Source organism: Castor canadensis, chromosome X (assembly GCF_047511655.1).
Source record: "Castor canadensis chromosome X, mCasCan1.hap1v2, whole genome shotgun sequence".
Taxonomy (NCBI): Eukaryota; Metazoa; Chordata; class Mammalia; order Rodentia; family Castoridae; genus Castor; species Castor canadensis.
This window is the reverse complement of record NC_133405.1, coordinates 51,550,811-51,568,751: the sequence shown is the minus strand read 5'-3', so window position 1 is coordinate 51,568,751 and position 17,941 is coordinate 51,550,811. Positions and strand designations below refer to the sequence as shown.

At 42.9% G+C, this 17,941-nt stretch overlaps 2 protein-coding genes across 2 annotated transcripts in view; both read left to right on the top strand.

The window, feature by feature from the left end:
* Window positions 1–6,621: 6,621 nt before the first annotated feature.
* On the top strand, window positions 6,622–12,209 carry Gprasp1 (G protein-coupled receptor associated sorting protein 1). Its single transcript, XM_020185556.2, has 3 exons — window positions 6,622–6,682; window positions 7,026–7,102; window positions 7,383–12,209. The coding sequence occupies exon 3, from the start codon at window positions 7,706–7,708 to the stop codon at window positions 11,858–11,860; it is 4,155 nt and encodes a 1,384-aa protein (XP_020041145.1). The 5' UTR covers window positions 6,622–6,682; window positions 7,026–7,102; window positions 7,383–7,705; the 3' UTR covers window positions 11,861–12,209.
* Window positions 6,644–17,941, top strand: part of Gprasp2 (G protein-coupled receptor associated sorting protein 2) — a 62,294-nt gene continuing 50,996 nt past the window's right edge. Inside the window, exons 1-2 of the mRNA XM_020185559.2 lie at window positions 6,644–6,682; window positions 7,026–7,102. The gene's annotated coding sequence lies outside the window, so the exon portion shown is untranslated. The remainder of the gene's footprint in view (window positions 6,683–7,025; window positions 7,103–17,941) is intronic.

Below are 17,941 nucleotides of genomic sequence, written 5' to 3'. Positions count from 1 at the left end.
AGTGTCTTTCACAGAGTATAGGTTTTTCAAAATAATAATGAAATCTAATTTTTAATACTTACTTTCATGGAACATCCCTTGGTGTTATATTTAGAAAATTGTTGCCAAAATTTCCAGGTTTTCTTTTATGTTATCATCTAGGAGTTATAATTTTGCATTATAGAGTTAGATTTATGATCCATTTTCAGTTAATTTTTTTAAAATGTGTAATACCTGAATCTAGATTAATTTTTTGCATGTGGGAATATCCAGTTGTTTAGATATACATTTTTCTTCATTATATTGCCTTTGTGCCTTTATCAAAGATAAGTTGGTTATATTTCTGCATTCTCTATTCAGTTACATTTGCCTACTTGCCTTTTTGCTATACTACAATGTCTTTAAGTTAGGTTGTATTAGCACATCAACTTTGTTCTTCTTCAATATTGTGTTGGCTATTCTGGGTCTTTTGCCTCTCCATATAAACTTTATAATTAGTATGTTGGTATTCAGAAAATAACTTGCTAGTATTTTTATTAGAGTTGCATTAAATGTATAGATAAGGTTGGAAAACCTGACATCTTGTCAATATTGAGTCTTCCTATCCATGCATATGAAATATTTCTCCATTTATTTAGCTATTATTTTTTTCCTAAGTGTTTTGTAGTTTTCCTCATTCAGACATGTACATAGTTTTTGGCTTTATACCTAAGTATTTCATTTTTAGATGTTAGTATTAATGTTACTTTTTTAGAATTAAAAATTCCACGTGTTCATTGCCGGTATTTAGAGAAGTCATTTGTTTGTATATTAACTTTGTATCTTGCAACCTTGCTATTATAAGTTCTAGGAATTCTTTTGTCAATTCTTTCAGATTTTCTTTATAGATAATTATGCCATCCACAAGTAAAAACAGTTTTATTTCTTCTTCTTCATCAGTATACCTTTTATTTTATTTTCTTAACTTATTGCATTAGCTAGGACTTCCAGTGCAATGTTAAAAAGCAGTAGTGAGAGGTGACATCCCTGCTTTGTTCCTTAGTGGAAAGATTCCAGTTTCTCAACATTCAGTATGATGTTAGCTGTAGGGATTTTGCAGATGTCCTTTATCAAATTGAAGATTTTCCCCTGTATTCTTAGTTTATTGCAATAACTTTATTATTTTGCATGTATATATCCCATTGTCTCAATACCACTTGAAGAAAAAGGACAGGATTTTCAACAAATGGGGAACAAATCCAGTCAGTGAAATGTGAATGGAAATGATGTGAGCATTTCCTGACCAAGGACTTTAAGGAGGGGATCTACCTCTACTCTCCATTTTCCCATTTTGCTAGCTGGTTGCTGGCCACATAGAGGCCATCTCATGAAGCAGCAGAATGTGATGGTTGAGTAATAGGAAGCACTAACAAAAGTTTCATTATTTTTTCTACTTTGAAAAGTAATTTGACATTCCATTAATTTGCATTATTTTCTGGAATTGTGGAAACTTAGAATTTCTTCTCCCTGCCAAGCTAATCCCCTCCCAAGTTCCCATAATTCTAAGAATGTTCAAGTAATATTTCCTATGTCCTGAATTTCAGTGAATTTCCCATGGTTTTTGCAGTTGCTGCTTCTGTTCTGAACTTTATTACCAGGTACTTAATGACAGCCCCTCTGTCTGTTCCCTCTTATTTTTCCAACTACCACATATACACAGAGTGCTTATGATATCAGAGATAAGTAAAAGTCAAAACATTAACACCATGTTGAAAAGGATATTTTCCTGTCTTTAGGTTACACTTTATTAACAGGATCTGCACTTAGAGTGTTAGAGAGGATTTTTAAAGAAATATTTCTTTCTGGGAACACTTATAAATGTGACTATACTATGACAGACTTATACTTGAGGATTTGTGTTGGAAATGGCATACACAACATTCTAAATTGCAGCACTGTCATTAAAACAGCTGTACTTCCCTAAAGACAAGGCATTATTCATGGATTAAGGTTATTGGGCTGACTTTTTTCCCTCAATATGAATTATCTTGAAGCATATCTCTTGATATGACCTGAAAATATTCTTGGGTCAAGCCTCTCTACCAGTTCTGCAAATGTCCCCTGTCTCAAATAGTAAACACAGGCTGAGGTATTTCTCAGAGCATCTCCAACCTGCACTAAAAGTATATATTTATTGGGCATGTCTCACCATTTAGTTCACAAGACCTACCCCAGCTTAGTTGGTCCTGGCTGTAGGTGATTTTAATCCCTATGTACAGTGTGTTAGCGTTTCATCACGATAACAAAATATCTGAGACAATCAACTTCTAAAGAAGAAAGGATTCTTTTGGCTTACAGTGTTGGAGGTTCCAGACCACTGCTTTTGAGCCTGTGACAAGGCAGCAGATCATGGCAAATACTTGGTGGAGGAAAACTGCTCACCTCATGGCCACATAGCAAAAGAGAGCAAGGGGAAGAGCAACATGGGCCTTTGGGGGACAGTGAAGATCTAAACAATAGCATACAGCTCCTGAAATTTAGGTAGAGGAGAAGAGATACCTATTAAGAATGCAAAAGGTTTGGCTCAACCTAGAGTAGAGAGAGGTCTTAGAAGGCAGTTTTGCCTGAGGTACATAAAGAACCATAGATAAGGCAAGTTAAGCACAATGGACCAAAACAGGTCCTTGAATGTGGTGACTGAGAAGGATTAGAGGAGATTATATGATCTTTACAGACAAATGATATGCTACTGTGCAAGTTCATGAGTAGATATTGGATGTGGGGTGGGATTAGGAAGAGAAAGGTAGGTAGGGTACAATGAGTGAATGAGCACAGCTGCCTCTGTATCCCAGGCTTAATGCTTGTGGGCTGTTTCTGAAATTTAGATTTCAGGGCAATACAGGCTTTCACAGGCGGTAGAGAAAACACTGGGGAGTAGAACCATGGTCACTACAGGCTTCTGGACTGGAGTGCATTTTACCAGGAAGTAAATGGTGCTTAGCAGTCAGGATAAAGGTTAGCCAATACCTTCAGTCTTGTATTTGTTCTTATTTAAACTTATTCTAACTGACCAATACAAATAAAGTGCACAAAAAGCTTAAAACAGGCCCTATGTCAGTTCAATAAATTTTAGCTACTTAAAAAATCATGTTTTCTAAATGAATTGAAAACATTATCCAATAGCTATTTCAAAGTCTTATACCAAAAAAAAACTGCCATCTGTTGGTAGAATTGCTCCTCTGTCAGTAAATTCCTTGGTATAAAGACACTAACACTGCTGGGTATGGTAATCCTTGCTACTGCGTAGACCAAGGCAGGAAGATCCCAAGTTCTAGGACAGCCTGGGCTACATAGCAAGTTTAGGCCAGCCTGAGGAAAGTAGTCAAACCCTTTCATAAAATAAAATCTTTAAAAGGGGGCTGGGAATGTAGCTTAGTGGTAGAATTCTTGCCTAGCATACTTGAAACCCTGTTTGCAGCCCTCAGTACTGCAAAAACAAAGAAAAATTGTACTAGCACCTTCACAATTATTAGCAAAGTTTATGGTGGTATTACCTGTAAAACAGAAAAAAGGAATTGATGTCTACACTGGTGAGTGATGAGACCCCAAAAATCCTCCCAGACACTGACATACAGGAACAGAGACTCAAGGGGAATAGACTTTCTGAGGATAATGAGTATATTTTATTTTTACTATTAGTATAACAAATTATTACAAACTTGATGGCTTCAAATAACACAGAATTGTTATTATATGGTCCTGGAGATTGGAAATCCAAAAAGGTTTCACCACACAAAAACCAAGGAGTTGTGAGAGCTGCTTTACTTTTGGGGTAGCTAGGGAGTAAAGCTGTTTCTTTGCCTTTTCCGGCTTCTGGAGACAAGCATACATTCCTTGACTCCTAGCATTCCTACATCTTCAAAGCAATTAAGGGTCTGTCTAGGCTTTGTCATGGTGCTTCCCTTGGACACTGATGGCTCTTCTGCTTCCCTCAGCCACATCTAAACTACACTTGCAATTACATTGGCCAAGATAAATCAGCATGATTTTACGTTAAATCCAAACGATTAGCAAAGTATTCCATCTGCAACCTCAGTTCCACTTAGCCAGTTAACATAATATTGGAGAGCATAATCTGAAACACGAAAAGGTGTTAAAATGAGTTTTAAAATAGACAGCAGTAACAGCATCAAGTTTGTGCTTAACCCCATTGCTGTGTTTGTCCCATGTGCCACACATGGAAAGGAGGGAATCAAGAGCAGAGGAAGGGTGTAAGCAGAGTTGATGGGAGAGGATTCAAAGACAGCCTGGTTTCTGTCTTGATGAAGTGGGTCCTTCCTTGAGAATGACAAGTGAATGTAGGCAGGTGGTTAGGACTGAGATTCACTCTGATCCAAACCCTGCCACATTTCCACACTCTGCCACATTTCTACACTGGCAAATATCATTAGGGGCCTGGACATGATGGCGAGGAAAGACAGTGGCCAGGAAGCCAGAACAGGCCCTACCTGACACCTGACACTAGGCTATGTATCAGCAGAGATAGATGACTGTATGAGCCCCTGTGTGTCCTGACAGAGAAAAGCCCTCTTTTCTGGGCAAGAGTGGGGACAGCGCAATGACCAAATGAGTTCCCACTGGGAATGAGAAAAGCTCAGCATGGCAGAAGGAATGACACTTGGCACAGACCAATGGTTGGTTTCCTGAGACTACAGGTGCAGGCCAGCCTTCCTTTGGAAGAGGAGCAGAGGTGAGGCCTGTAATGGGGGCCCCCACCTCAGTCCCCTTAAGTGCCTTCCTCCCCTTCATGGCTCCATGAAGCAATGGAAGAAAAACATGGGAGAAGCCCCTAGAGACCCCTTGTTGCTGTGTTGTGAGGTCACCTGGCCCTCTCAGCCTGCAGTGCTGACACCGTTTCTCCCGGTAGCATCCGGGAAGGAGCGGGAGCAGGCGGGGTAATAGAGGGGAGGGGACAGGCAGTGCGCAGTGTGGGGTGCACCGCATCAAGGGGCGAGTAGGTATCCATCCGCTGCTCCCTCCAGCGCAGCAATTCCAGACCTCCCGATATCGGTTCCCCCCTCCCCTCCCCCACAGCTCAGCCGCTGGCCCTGAGTCCCCTCCTGGCCACGCACCATAGCGGTGGCAGAAAGGTGGGGGTGGTCGCCAAGTTAGGGCAGGCGGTCGGGGGTCTTACTGAGGCAAACCGGCAGGAGCCCGCCCCTCAGACTGGGGCTCGTCCCGGCCCCGCCCACTCCGGGTCGGAACTATGGTGGGCATGGGAGGGGGCGTCGAGCCCATTCGCGCCGTATCCCTCCGCCCCCCTTCCCGACACCCTCGAGGCGAGCGGTTCTTGCCGCATCCTGCGCAGCCCCTGCCGGCTTTGGTGCAGAGGCGTGGGGGCGGGGCGCCTCGTTGCCATTCCGATCGCGCGGAAAGCGGTGGGAGTCTGAGCAAGGAGCGGCGGGAGGAGAGGAGAGCGCAGGAGAGCAGGGGGAGCCCGTCTCCCTGGGCCTTGAGCCTGAAAAGGCAAGTGGGGGCGTGCGGGGGGCGCGGGGTGGTCTCCCACTGCCGGCCGGCTGACCGCCTGTCCCCCAGACTCCAACAGCTCCACGCGGAGGAGGCGAGCGGGTCGGAACGGATCCGCCAGAGAGGTGCGCAGTGCCGGGGACCCCTGGCGACGAGGAGGCTGTGAGCGGCGCGGGTCTGGCCGGGCCAAGGGCGGAGCGGGGTGGGCAGAGCGGCTCCTTCAGATGGTATGGAGGCCAGCCGCGCCGACCGCCTTCCAGCCCGCTTCCCAGCTGCCCGCGCCCCGCCCTCGATCGTGTCTGTGCCCTGAGAGGGTTGTGGGGGAATAAACAGGGGTGTGCCCCTTGAGGCTGCCTGGATGAGGACTTAGGCAGGCCTCTGATCTCTGAATCCAGCTTAGCCTTAGACACTCGGGCCCTAGTACCTAAAAGAGGCCTGTTTGTCCTGGGTGCTGTCCTTTCCCACAGGCTCCTGCTTGATGTCTAAGTCTCCTGTGCACAATAGGCCTGGCGTGTTCTGACAGCCCATATCTACAGATGTAGACCAGAGGCTTGGGAAAAAGGAGCAGGAAAGTGTCCTGGATTTCTGGAGGTGTGTGGAGATGGAGGGTGGGCATCAGGCAATGTCTGGAGACACGAAAGGGATGGAGTGACTGATCAGACCAGGTCAGGCTTCTGGTAGTGCCTTCTAATCTAACTGCATTCTAGGTACTTTCCATACCTTCCTTCCCCGTCTTCCCAAATCTAGGAGCTGAAAAGATGAGTTGTGGGGAGGGGGTGATGACGGAGTGTTAAGTACAGGGACCACTTCACAGCCTGTTTTCTAGAATATACGGTGCCCTTCCCCCATTTTATGCTGCGAAGGACAAGGGGATGTGGCGCACCTAGTGGTGAATCCTCAGAATTGGAGAAGGAAGCAATGGGAAGAGTGTGACGTCAAGAGGTGTTCTTACTTCTGGATCCCTGCAATAGGGCCTGAAGAAAACAAGCATATCCCACCAGCAGGAGCCAAAATATTGAGAGACAGATAGCATGGGGACTCTTATCTCCATATTGGTGTCGGTCTGTCCTCCAAGCTTAGCTGCTACTATCATTTCCTGACTGCCTCATGTTTTCATCTGTCCATAGGTCTGCTTTAAGGCTCGTCAGTTCTGCATGAAAGGAAAAGCCGAGGAGGAGACTGTCTCAAATCTCTGGAGGTTAGTGAGAAAGGGGGCAATGTAGGGCACAACTACTGAGGAAAAGCATGGCAAGTGGTTTTGATCTATTGGAGTACAGGACCACTTCTCCTCCTCTCCAGTAATTTGCTCACTGCCACAGCATTCCTTGTCTGTTTCCTGTCAGAGATACTAGGACTATTGAGGTAGGTATAGGTTGTGCTGTGATCAGGAAAAGATCTGAGAGCAAGGACCAGGTGACAGGAAACTAAACAGATTGCACCCTTTATGTGTGAGATAGCTGCTATACTTGCCTTTAGGACCTGTGTGTGTGCCTATCTACCAAGCACTTGGACTGCATTCTCTCCTGTATGTGTATCTGTAGGACCCCTGAAGTCTGCTGTGGGGCTTAACATCACTTGAACACAGACAGGAGGAAGAAATTGCAGCGCATCAGTGAAGGTTTGTATGGTTGTGGTTTCACTTTTGTGGGGGTGGTAGAGACTAATCACTGCTGTAGGAGTCCAGGGGTGATTAGGGTCCAGGCTGGGAACTTTTGCCTCTTGATTCCCAACACTTTCTCAACATCTCCATATTGATTCTCTAGCAGGCAAGAGGGACAGACATTCTTAGTAGCCCAGCTGACTCACCTGCCATCCAGCACCAGTCTCTCTTTTAAATCTCTGCCTGAGTCTACACAATTTGATGACCCTGCAATCCTTACTTAATTCTTTCTCCCTAGATCCACCTGCAGTGGCAGGTCCTGTGGTGTTGGAGTTGCTGCTAAATAACCACTCTCATCTGGTCTGCACCCACCCAGGAACCATCCATCCTTCCCCAGCCTGGTTGTGCCTCTTCTGCACTTTATCTGTATTATTGACTGAGACTGTGCTTGGGTAGAACCATCCCTGATTCCTGGAGTAAGAACCCACTGTAATTCTTGTTTCCAGCTTTATATTCTAAGTCATCAGAGATCAGAGTGTGAAGATACAATTCTGTGACATATCTGTGGTTAAGACTTACTCTTGGAGAGGGGTATAAACTGGGTTTTCTCTAACTTGTACCATGACCGGGGCAGAGATTGAACCTGGTGCTGAGGTGGGGCCTGTGAAGAAGGCTGGAGAAGAGGTTGTGAGTGTGGCTGAGATAGAGAATGAAGTCCCCATGGTGGTCAGACCCAAGGTTAGGACCCAGGCCCAGATAATGACTGGAGCAAGGCCCAAAATGAAGACCAAGGTTATGTCTGGAGTAAGGCCCAAAACTGAAGCCAATATAGGTGGTGGGACACGTACTAAGAGTAAATCCAAGTCAGTTCGTAGGTCAAGATGTAAGAATGATGCCCAGGCCTGGGCTCAGAGTAAGTTTGGGGCAGAGTCAATGTCAAAGACAGGGGAAGAATCACAAACCAATCCCATAAACTCTCCATTAGGCAGTACTGATTCTGGGTTGGTTGCTAAAGCTAACTGCCTATCTACAGATAGAAAACTGGTTAATATGAACACTGAGAGCTTTCCTAGAAAGAAGGCCCATTCTCAAACAGGATTCCAGACTTCATTTGAGTCCAAAGAGGTAACCAATGCTGGGTCCTGGTGCTGTCCCAGGCCTACACCCAAAGAAGAGGCCTATCAGAATTCTGATTTTAAATGGGTAGACAAATCCTTTGGGAGTTCCTGGTTCTGGAGTGGAGATGAAGTCAGCACAAGATTTCGTTCTCGGAACAGGGTAAAGGCCAGTATCAGGTCCAGGCACATGGCTAAACAAGAGGTATATTCCATGTCTAGGCACAGAAACAAACAGGAGCTCTATCTTGTATCTAGTTCTGGTTCTGAGGATGAGTCTCTTAAGACATCTTGGTTCTGGGACAAAGGAAAAACTAGCTGCTGGTCTAGGTGCAGGGAAGAGGCCAATAGTAAGTCCTGGTTTATGTCGAAGAATGAAGTCTGTGTTGAATCCAGTTCTGGGTCTGAATGTGAAAACCATATGAAGTCCTGGTTCTGGGCTGGAGAAGAGGCCAAATCCAGATCTAAACCCAGAACTAGAAAAGAGTTCAATACTAGGGCCAGGCACAGGGCCAAGCGAGAAGATTGTGGTGATGTCATTCCTGAGTCTATAGATACTAAAAAAGAGTCCTGGTTCTCACCTAGAGAAAAGACAAATATGTTTTCAAGGTCCAAGTCGAAGAAAAAAGCAATGACAAAGGAAGAATCCAAAACCAAGTACAGAGCCAGGGCCAAGCAAGAAGCCAGGTCAGAAGAGGAGGTCTTCATTGGGACCTGGTTCTGGGTCACAGAAGAGTCCAGTATAGTAGATGGGGCCAGAATGAAGTCTAGTCCACACGTGGAGGATGAGCCCATTGTTGGTAGTTGGTTCTGGACTGAAGAAGAGACCAGTATGGGGACTAGGGCAAGCAGTAAATCTAGACCAAGGGCTGAGGAGAAGCCTATTGGTGATTCTTGTTTTGGGACTGGGAGAAAGACTAGTATGGAAATTGGGACCGAGGCCACCTCTGAATCTATGCTAGCAACTAATGATGAAGAGCTCATTGTTGGATCTTGGTTCTGGGCTGGTGAAGAAGTCAACCCAGAGGCTGAAGAAGAGCCCATTTTTGGGTCTTGGTTCTGGGGCATTGATGAGACCAGGGAAGAATCTGCTGTTGGAGTCAGCTGTGAGTCCATGCCAAGATCTGAGGAAAAAGAAATAATTGATCCATGGTTCTGGGCTGGAGGAGTCAATTTAGAGACTGGGGTTGAAGAAGAGTCCAAGCCAGGATCTGAAGAAGAGAAAATGTGTGTGTCTTGGTTTTGGTCTGACAAGCAGACCCATATGGATTCAGGAGCTGAAGCAAGCTGTGACATTATGACAGAAGCTGATGAGGAGGAGCCCATAATTGGGTCCTGGTTCTGGGCCAGAGTAGATGCATGTGTGGAGGCTGAAGTTAATAGTAAGTGTGGACTGAAAGCTGAGGAAGAAGCCATATCACCGTGGTTTGGGGCTAGAGAAGAGGCCAGTATAAAGTATGGAGCTGGTGCCAGATGCAAACTTACAGCAGAGGCTGAGGATACTGATAATAGGTCTTGCTTTTGGGCAGAAGAAGAACCTTGTATGTATCCTACCAGTAGAGGAAGCTGGAAGTCTCGACCAGAGGAGGAAGAGAACACTGTTGATTCATGGTTCTGGTCAAAAAAATACACAAGGCCAGAGACCATTGTAGGGTGCTGGTTATGGTCTGCAAAAGAGGGCAGTATAGATGATGAGACTGGAGAAGAGGTCAAGCTACCAACTGAAGAGGAGAACATAATTAAGTCCTGGTTCTGGAAAGAAGATGAGGAAGCCATTATAGAAGCAACTGACAGAGAAGAGTTAAGGCCAGAAGCTGAGGAGGAGGGCATCATTGGTTCTTGGTTCTGGGCTGGGGAAGAGGACAGGCTTCAGGAGCCAGACAAGGCTGGAGAAGAAAACAGGGTAGCAGCTGAGAAGAAAGCTACTGTTGGGTCCTGGTTCTGGGCCAATGAAGAAGCCATTAGAGAGGCTGGATTTTACAGAAAATATAGTCCCAAAACTGATGAAGAGGAAGTCATTGTTGGGCCCTGGTTCTGGGAAGAAGAGACCAGTCTGAAGGCAGTGATAGGGGACAGCTTTGAGTCCAAGCCTAGGGCTGAGGAAGACGAAATCATTGTTGGGTCCTGGTTCTGGACTGAAGAGGCCAATACAGAGGATGGGTCTCAAATAGTAGAGGAAACAAGGTCAAAGACTGAAGAAGAGGCCATTTTTGGATCCTGGTTCTGGGCTGGAAAAGAAGACAGTATAGAAGCAGGAATATGCTATGTATCTGAGCCAGAGGATGACAAAGAGATGATTGTTGAGTCTTGGTTCTGGTCTGCCCTTGAGGAAACTGAAACTATGGCTACCTGTGAGTCTAAGCCAGAAAATGAGGAAGGGGCAGTTGTTGAGTTTGGGTCTAGAGCTAAAGATGAGGTGACTAACAAGATTGGCAATGGAACCAACTATGAGCCCAGGACAGTAGCTGATGAAAATGAGGCCATAGTGGGGTCCTGGTTCTGGGCAGGAGATGAGGCCCATTTTGAATCAAATCCTAGCCCTGTGTTCAGGGCCATATGTGATTCTAGGTGTTCATTTGAGCAAGAACCTGATCCTTCTCACAGACCCCAGAGCTGGGAAGAGGTCACTGTTCAGTTCAAGCCTGGTCCATGGGGTAGGGTTGGCTTCCCATCTATAAGCCCATTCAGATTTCCAAAAGAAGCAGCATCTCTGTTCTCTGAAATGTTTGGGGGAAAGCCCAAGCATGTGGAACTTTTCCCAGAGGGGGAAGAGCAGGAATCTTTGCATGAGTCTGAACCTGAGTTCCCATTTCAGTATGATCCCTCCTACCGGTCAGTCCGGGAAATTCGAGAGCATCTTAGGGCCAGGGAGAGTGCAGAGCCTGAGAACTGGTCTTGCAGCTGCATTCAGTGTGAGCTTAAAATTGGTTCTGAAGAGTTCGAAGAACTCCTTTTATTAATGGACAAAATTCGGGATCCCTTTATTCATGAAATATCTAAAATTGCAATGGGTATGAGAAGTGCTTCTCAGTTTATCCGAGATTTCATTCGAGATGCAGGCATTGTCTCACTTATTGAAACCTTACTCAATTATCCATCCTCCCGAGTTAGGACAAGTTTTTTGGAGAACATGATTCGCATGGCTCCACCTTATCCAAATCTAAACATGGTTCAGACATATGTATGTCAAGTGTGTGAGGAAACCCTTGCTTGTAGCTTGGATTCCCCTGAGCAACTGTCTGGATTAATGATGATTAGACATCTCACTACTACTACTGACTATCACACACTGGTTACCAATTATATGTCTGGGTTTCTCTCCTTACTAGCCACGGGGAATGCTAAAACAAGGTTTCATATTCTGAAAATGCTACTGAATTTGTCTGAAAATCTTGTGGTGACAAAAGAGCTACTCAGTACTGAAGCAATGTCAGAATTTATGGGCCTCTTTAACAAGGAAGAGACAAATGACAATATTCAAATTGTTCTTGCAATATTTGAGAATATTGGTAACAATATAAAAAAAGAAGCAGTGTTCACTGATGATGACTTTGGGCTTGAGCCACTTATTTCTACATTCCATGAAGTTGAGAAATTTGCTAAGGAACTGAAAAGCAAAACCGGCAATCAAAATCAACCTGAAGCAGATCAAGAAAATTAGTATGGTTAACCACTTATCTCTGGTTGTCCTTACGTTCCCTCAGTTGTGCTCCTTGAGTAATGCTTTCTTTTTCAGTATTTACTGTTGGTTCTGTGTTGCAGTGTATGTCTTTATTGCTGATACTAACTTTACCCAACTCTGGGGATCATTTTTCAGATGCCAAATGACTATTAGTACTGAAAACATGTTCGTTGATACTTGTCTTGTCCAAATTGTGATATTTAGTAAGTGAGCTTATAGTGAACTGAGCCATCATAAATAAGCTACCCTTTTGAATGTTGTAATGTGAAGATATCTATTTGAGTCTTGTTTGTGTTTCAATAAACTTCTATTGTAAAGTTAGCAGAAATCACTCTTTTCCTTGAACTTTAAAATACAAGTGCAAAAATGACACATGAATACTGATAATATATTAGTGATATGCTAAATACAAAGGATTTTTCTCAGCTTTAATCTCAAAGGTTACAATGGCCTGCAACACAGGGTATGCTTCAAAGAAAAAGGAACTGCTTAAGTTGGACACTGAGTGTAGGAAAGCATGATGTAAAGAAAACCATGTAGTTAGGAAAAATGTCCTTGTATGCATGATACGTACATCTTCCTAGATTGGGTGGGAACCGTATATTGAGGAATATATGAAAGATGAGGTAAGTTACACATGGCTGAGAAGCTGGATTTTGCTGTTCAGAGTACAGCTGTTTCTTCAGTGCTGTCTTAAGAATGAAAGAGAAAAGCACATAAATTTAATTCACTCAGGAAGATGATTGTTACTACAGTGCCTTTGGTAAATGCTAAGGCACTGTCATACAGCCATTACAAGTGATGATATATATATATGTATACACATGTGTTTTCAAATGAACTAGGATAAGCCCTGATGCTTTCCATAATTTGTAGAAGACACTGCTATGCTATCATACATGGAAAAAAAGATCCCATTTTAAAAAGTAAAATGTAGGTGTGATAAATTTAGGCGAGCATATGTTATTTGCCTTCTCGTTTAAAAAAAATTTGGCAGTACTGGGGTGTGAACTCAGGGTCTGCATCTTGGACCACTCCACTAGCCCTTTTCTGAAAAACTACCAGGGTTTTTTTGAGATAGGGTCCCGAGAACTATTTGCCTGGGCTGTTTGCAAACTGTGATCCACTTGATTTCTTGCCTCCTCAGTAGCTAGGATTACAGGCATGAGCCATTGGTGCCCAGCCAGCATATGTTATTTGATCATGGAAAATTCTACAAAATAAAACGTAAAAGGAATGACGAGTTATGAAAAGCTACAATTTCAGAACTGGCTTGCAAACAGATACAAAATTATCTAGAAAGAATAAAATGTAAAATTACCAAAGTTTATTATTTCACTCCATACAATGTTTTTTACAGTCTTGAAAAGTGAAACATGTTTGGACAGATGTAAAAGTGAAACAGATTTGCTTTAGAGTCCAAGAAATGGGAAATATGAACCAAACACATTCACCTTGTTATTTTGTTTTGTTTCAGGGCACAAAGTGATTTTTCCACCTGATTCTAGTACATGAAGGTTAATAGATACAAGACAAACTAGCATTTTGGCCTCCTTATACAAACCACAGATGTTAACAGAGATCATCCTCATGGTGGAAATTGGAATTTGAATATCAATATTTTTCAAGATAGATCCTCTGTGTCTGTGTGTGTGTTTTCATGTGTATATCCTGAACATTATACAAAATACTAAAACTCAGTCCTCAGGGAGCATTGCTTACCAGCTGAGTGCTCCTACAGAGCAAGACCCAGACCTAGGACTGGACATTTTGGCTCCTAATCCACCTTTTCTTCAAATTGCTGTCTTCATCAAGGTCAGAAGCTTTAGGTTCTTGTAGCAAGCAGCTCAATCCCAGAGACAGAAGATTCTGCCATCCAGGCTGTAGGGCTCCCACAAGCTGATTGCATGTTCATGTGGGCTGATGGTGGGTCATGTGAACAGACTCTGGCTTGGGCTGGCAGAAAGCTGTTTACTTGCATGGAAGAGGAACAAGAAGGACATGACACCTGACAATTGAGACTGAAATGGGACAACTGGCTGGATGTTAAGGTGGGTAGGTGGGTGGGCAGGTGTCTGCATGCTGTATTAGCTTGAAAATCAATTTCTCAAGTGACTATAATTACAGCATTGTTTGATAGAAGAAACAATCCCTCAGCCATTCACCAGCATCATAGCCAGGTCCATCTTTTGTCCAGAAGCTCAAGAAGCTAGACCTCATCCTGAGAGAAGGATTCCTGCAGGGAAGCAAAAGTTGCTATTGAAGGAGGTGGGTGCCTGGAAATGGCATCCATGAGAGGTGGTGGCTGAGACTAGATACTGGTGCTTGACAGTGCCTCAGACACTTCTCCCTCCTGCCTCTGAACACCCTCTGTCTCCATCCCTAGGCTTCCACCCAATGCTGTTTCCCTGTGTGGGTGGGAAATGTGAGCATATGAACTGAGTTGGTTCTCAGGAGCCTAGAGAAAGGAAACAGTGAAGTGACAATTTGTGAACACCTGTGGAGCTGGATCAGGAAAGGCCAGGGGTGAGAATGTGAACCATGGGCTAAGCTACCACTCTTCCTCCCACCATGTCAGCACTTACTTTCTGCTCTCTACTGTCTGTTTGTCCTTGGTTGCTTTGTCTCATTCCTTTTGGGCCTGTGATGAGGCAGAATATCATGGTGGAGCAAAGCTGCTCACCTTATGGTGGCTGAGAATGACAGAAAGAAAAGCCAGGGTTCCAATATCCCCTCCCAGGGACCTCCCCTCCCCCCCTTTACCTGAATTCTTTCCACCAGGCCTTGAATCCTGAAAGTTCCACTGCCTACTAATAGTACCACAAGATGATGACCACGTTTTTAACACTCATGTGAGATTTTGGAGGACACTTCCCATTCCAATTATAACATCATCCTTCACATAGTTTCTAGAAGACCATGCACTCCCTTCATGGTGACACTCCTGATCCCTCTCACCAACTTCATGAATCCTCACCTTTTGACCCCACCTCCTGACCACTGGATGAACTGTGATATATCATTAGAAAGTCATATAGAAAACTTCATATTCTGTCATTACACCCCCAATCTTTATTCTTTTGGATTTATTTTTGTGTATACTTGAGCCAGGTGTCTAATGCTAGTTCGGTTCATTGGGTTCATTTTTTCTTCAGATGGTGCTGTGGGCTGGAAAGTTTGTCTTAGAAAGGATAGTGAGCTTGGTATAGGTACTGTTTTGAATGTGTCTGTGACATATCAACACATATTCTTAAGTGATTTACTCAGTTACCAAATGTGATATTACTTTTATATTTGATGATGTTAAATATGTTTTAGGTATTGGTACTTATAGCTAGTTGAATTTCCTTTCTTCTTTTTTGGCAGAACTGGGGTTTGAACTCAGGGGCTCACACTTGCTAGGCAGGTGCTCTTATAACTTGAGCCACTCCGCCAGCCTGAAGTTTCTTTCTTATGAATGGAGTATTTGTATGTTCTTTCTGTTTACCTTGTAGAGGTTCTTGGTTTATAAGTTATTAGAGGTTCAAGAAATTTGCCAAGAGGTGGATGCCAATGGCTCACGCCTGTAATCCTAGCTACTTAGGAGGCAGAGATCAGAAGGATCACAGTTCGAAGCCAGCCTGGGCAAATAGGTTGAGAGACTCTATCTCAAAAATATCCATCACAAAAAAGGCTGGTGGAGTGGCTCAAAGTGTAGGCCCTGAGTTCAAACCCCAGTACCCCTCCCCAAGAAAAAAGAAATTTGCCAAGAGAGAGAAGAGGGGTGAGAAGGGGAGGAAGAAGGAAGGAAGGAAGGAAATCCTCATGAATTTCTGTGTGCACATGAGCCTATAAATAATCAAATTTTTTTGAAAGAAAAATAATTTACAGGTTGAACAGAATTTTAATTTTTTTGTGATCCTATGTTTATTAAAACAGAAGGAAAGAGGCTAAGTGTGACCATCATTCTAGTACTTGGGAAGGTGAGCTAGGAGCTCAAGGTCAGTTTGGGCTACATAACAAGACCATGTCTCAAACAACAACATCTGTATAATCAACTCAGAAAGAGATAAATAAAAAGCAAATAGGAAACCCATACGTACACATTTACATTATGATAATTCAGATTCCTTAAGAAAAGTGAAATAGTGTGTCAGTTGTCCCTAAGACCACCCACAGGGTCATGGGTATTGGTTCAGTAACAGGATTTACAGGACTCAGCACGTTTTATACTCAAAGCTGTGATTTATTATAATGGACGCCAAGTTAGTAAAGTGAGAAACACATCAATTCCAGAAGAAACTAGGCCCAAGCTTCCAAGAGTCCTTTTTCAATGTAAAGTCCCACCGGACAAACTTAATTCTTCCAACAAGAAATTGTAACAACGTATGAAATGTGGTCTACTAAGGAACATTACTGTAGACTACACTGCCCAAGATTTTTACTGGGAGCTTTTCAGGTAGGCACCTCCTGCCTAGCACAGACCCAAATTCCAGAATCTCAGAAAGAATGAAAGTATTCAGCATAGCTATCACAAAAAATTTAAGTTCAACGATCCATTGTAGAAATGATGGGAATTCTCCTTTAATCCAACAACCAATCTAGCAAGTAGTAAGGAAAATAATCTCAGACTTGCTATGTTAACTTATTCTTGCACATTCAGTTAATGGTGTTGGGATACTTAACTAGTCATTTGAGAAAACAAGTTAGATCACAGTACACATGAACAAATTCCTGGAAGAGTAGGTGTCTTAAGAAATATTTTTAAAGGATAGAAGAAAGAGAAAGAAACACTCATTTGTCTAGAATGAGTTTAGGCTTGTGGCATGTAGGAAAAATGGAAATGGATCTTTCTACAATATACAAGTATCATATTAAATAATCTGGCCCTCCATCAATTTTCCATGTGTCCTTTGTAATGTATGATGTCATCTTCATATGCATTTCTGAGATAATTGCTGCCTAGTGTTAGATACAGACCATTTTGCTTATTGCAGTTTATAATAGCATTATGGGTTTTCTGAGATGTTCTATCAGTAATTGATAAGTATGGCTGGGCTCTCTATTTAATTTTATCACTTTACCTTATCCTTAATATTCCACCCATCAGATCGATTGATGGTGTGAAACAACAATATCACTACATAACTCCCTTGAAACTCTCTTGGAGTTTCAAAATGGAAAAGGCTATTGACTTGGCCAAAATATGTATCTGTGTTGCCAGGTCTGCTGGATGTTCTCAAGAAGATTTCCATAAGTACTCAAAACTTTGATGGCTTTAGAAAAGTACACAATATCCAGCTATTAGTCATACTGGTTCACAAGCTCTGATTCCTCATAAAATAGTATCCACAGTTGTATCGTGAGAGGTTCATATTTAATAAGGTCACAAGACTTACAGAATCCAGAATGTCAGTTTATTGATTTGTAAAGAGAAATAATAACATCAAAGGAACTAATATACTAGCATCCAGTAGATTGTCTTACTGCATACAAACTTGGAGGAAGTTAAAATTAAAGTCAGAAGGCCAAATAATTAATTTGGATTAATACATAATTTTTATACTAATTTGAGTGTGTAAAATTTAGTTACAACACTGGAATATATGATCACTCTTGAATGATGCTGCTCAAGGTACTAGTCTGAGGCTAGAAGTTTGGCTCAAGTGGTGGAGTGCCTGCCTAGCAAGCATGAAGCCCTGAGTTCAAACCCCAGTACTGCCAAAAAAAAAAAGTACTAATCTGAAATTTTGAAAAAGGAATTTATGCCCAAACCTAAATCATCTGCATCAAATTGCACATTTTCATGGCAGGTTTTTCTTGATGAAAGTAGTATTGAACACATTTAGATGATGAAGCAAGCTTCTTATATGTCTTAATTGACTGGTAATAGTTTGCCACTTGTGACAAAAGAGTCCGTACAATCACTTGAGAAGGGGCATTGCTTAATGAGGTATTTAGACAAAAATATGAACCCTTCAGAGGAAAGCAAGAAACTTCATTTAGAAACCCACCAGCTCTTAAAAAAATTGAAAGAAAAACAAAAATAAATACACCGTTCTGATGACATTCTCAATTAAT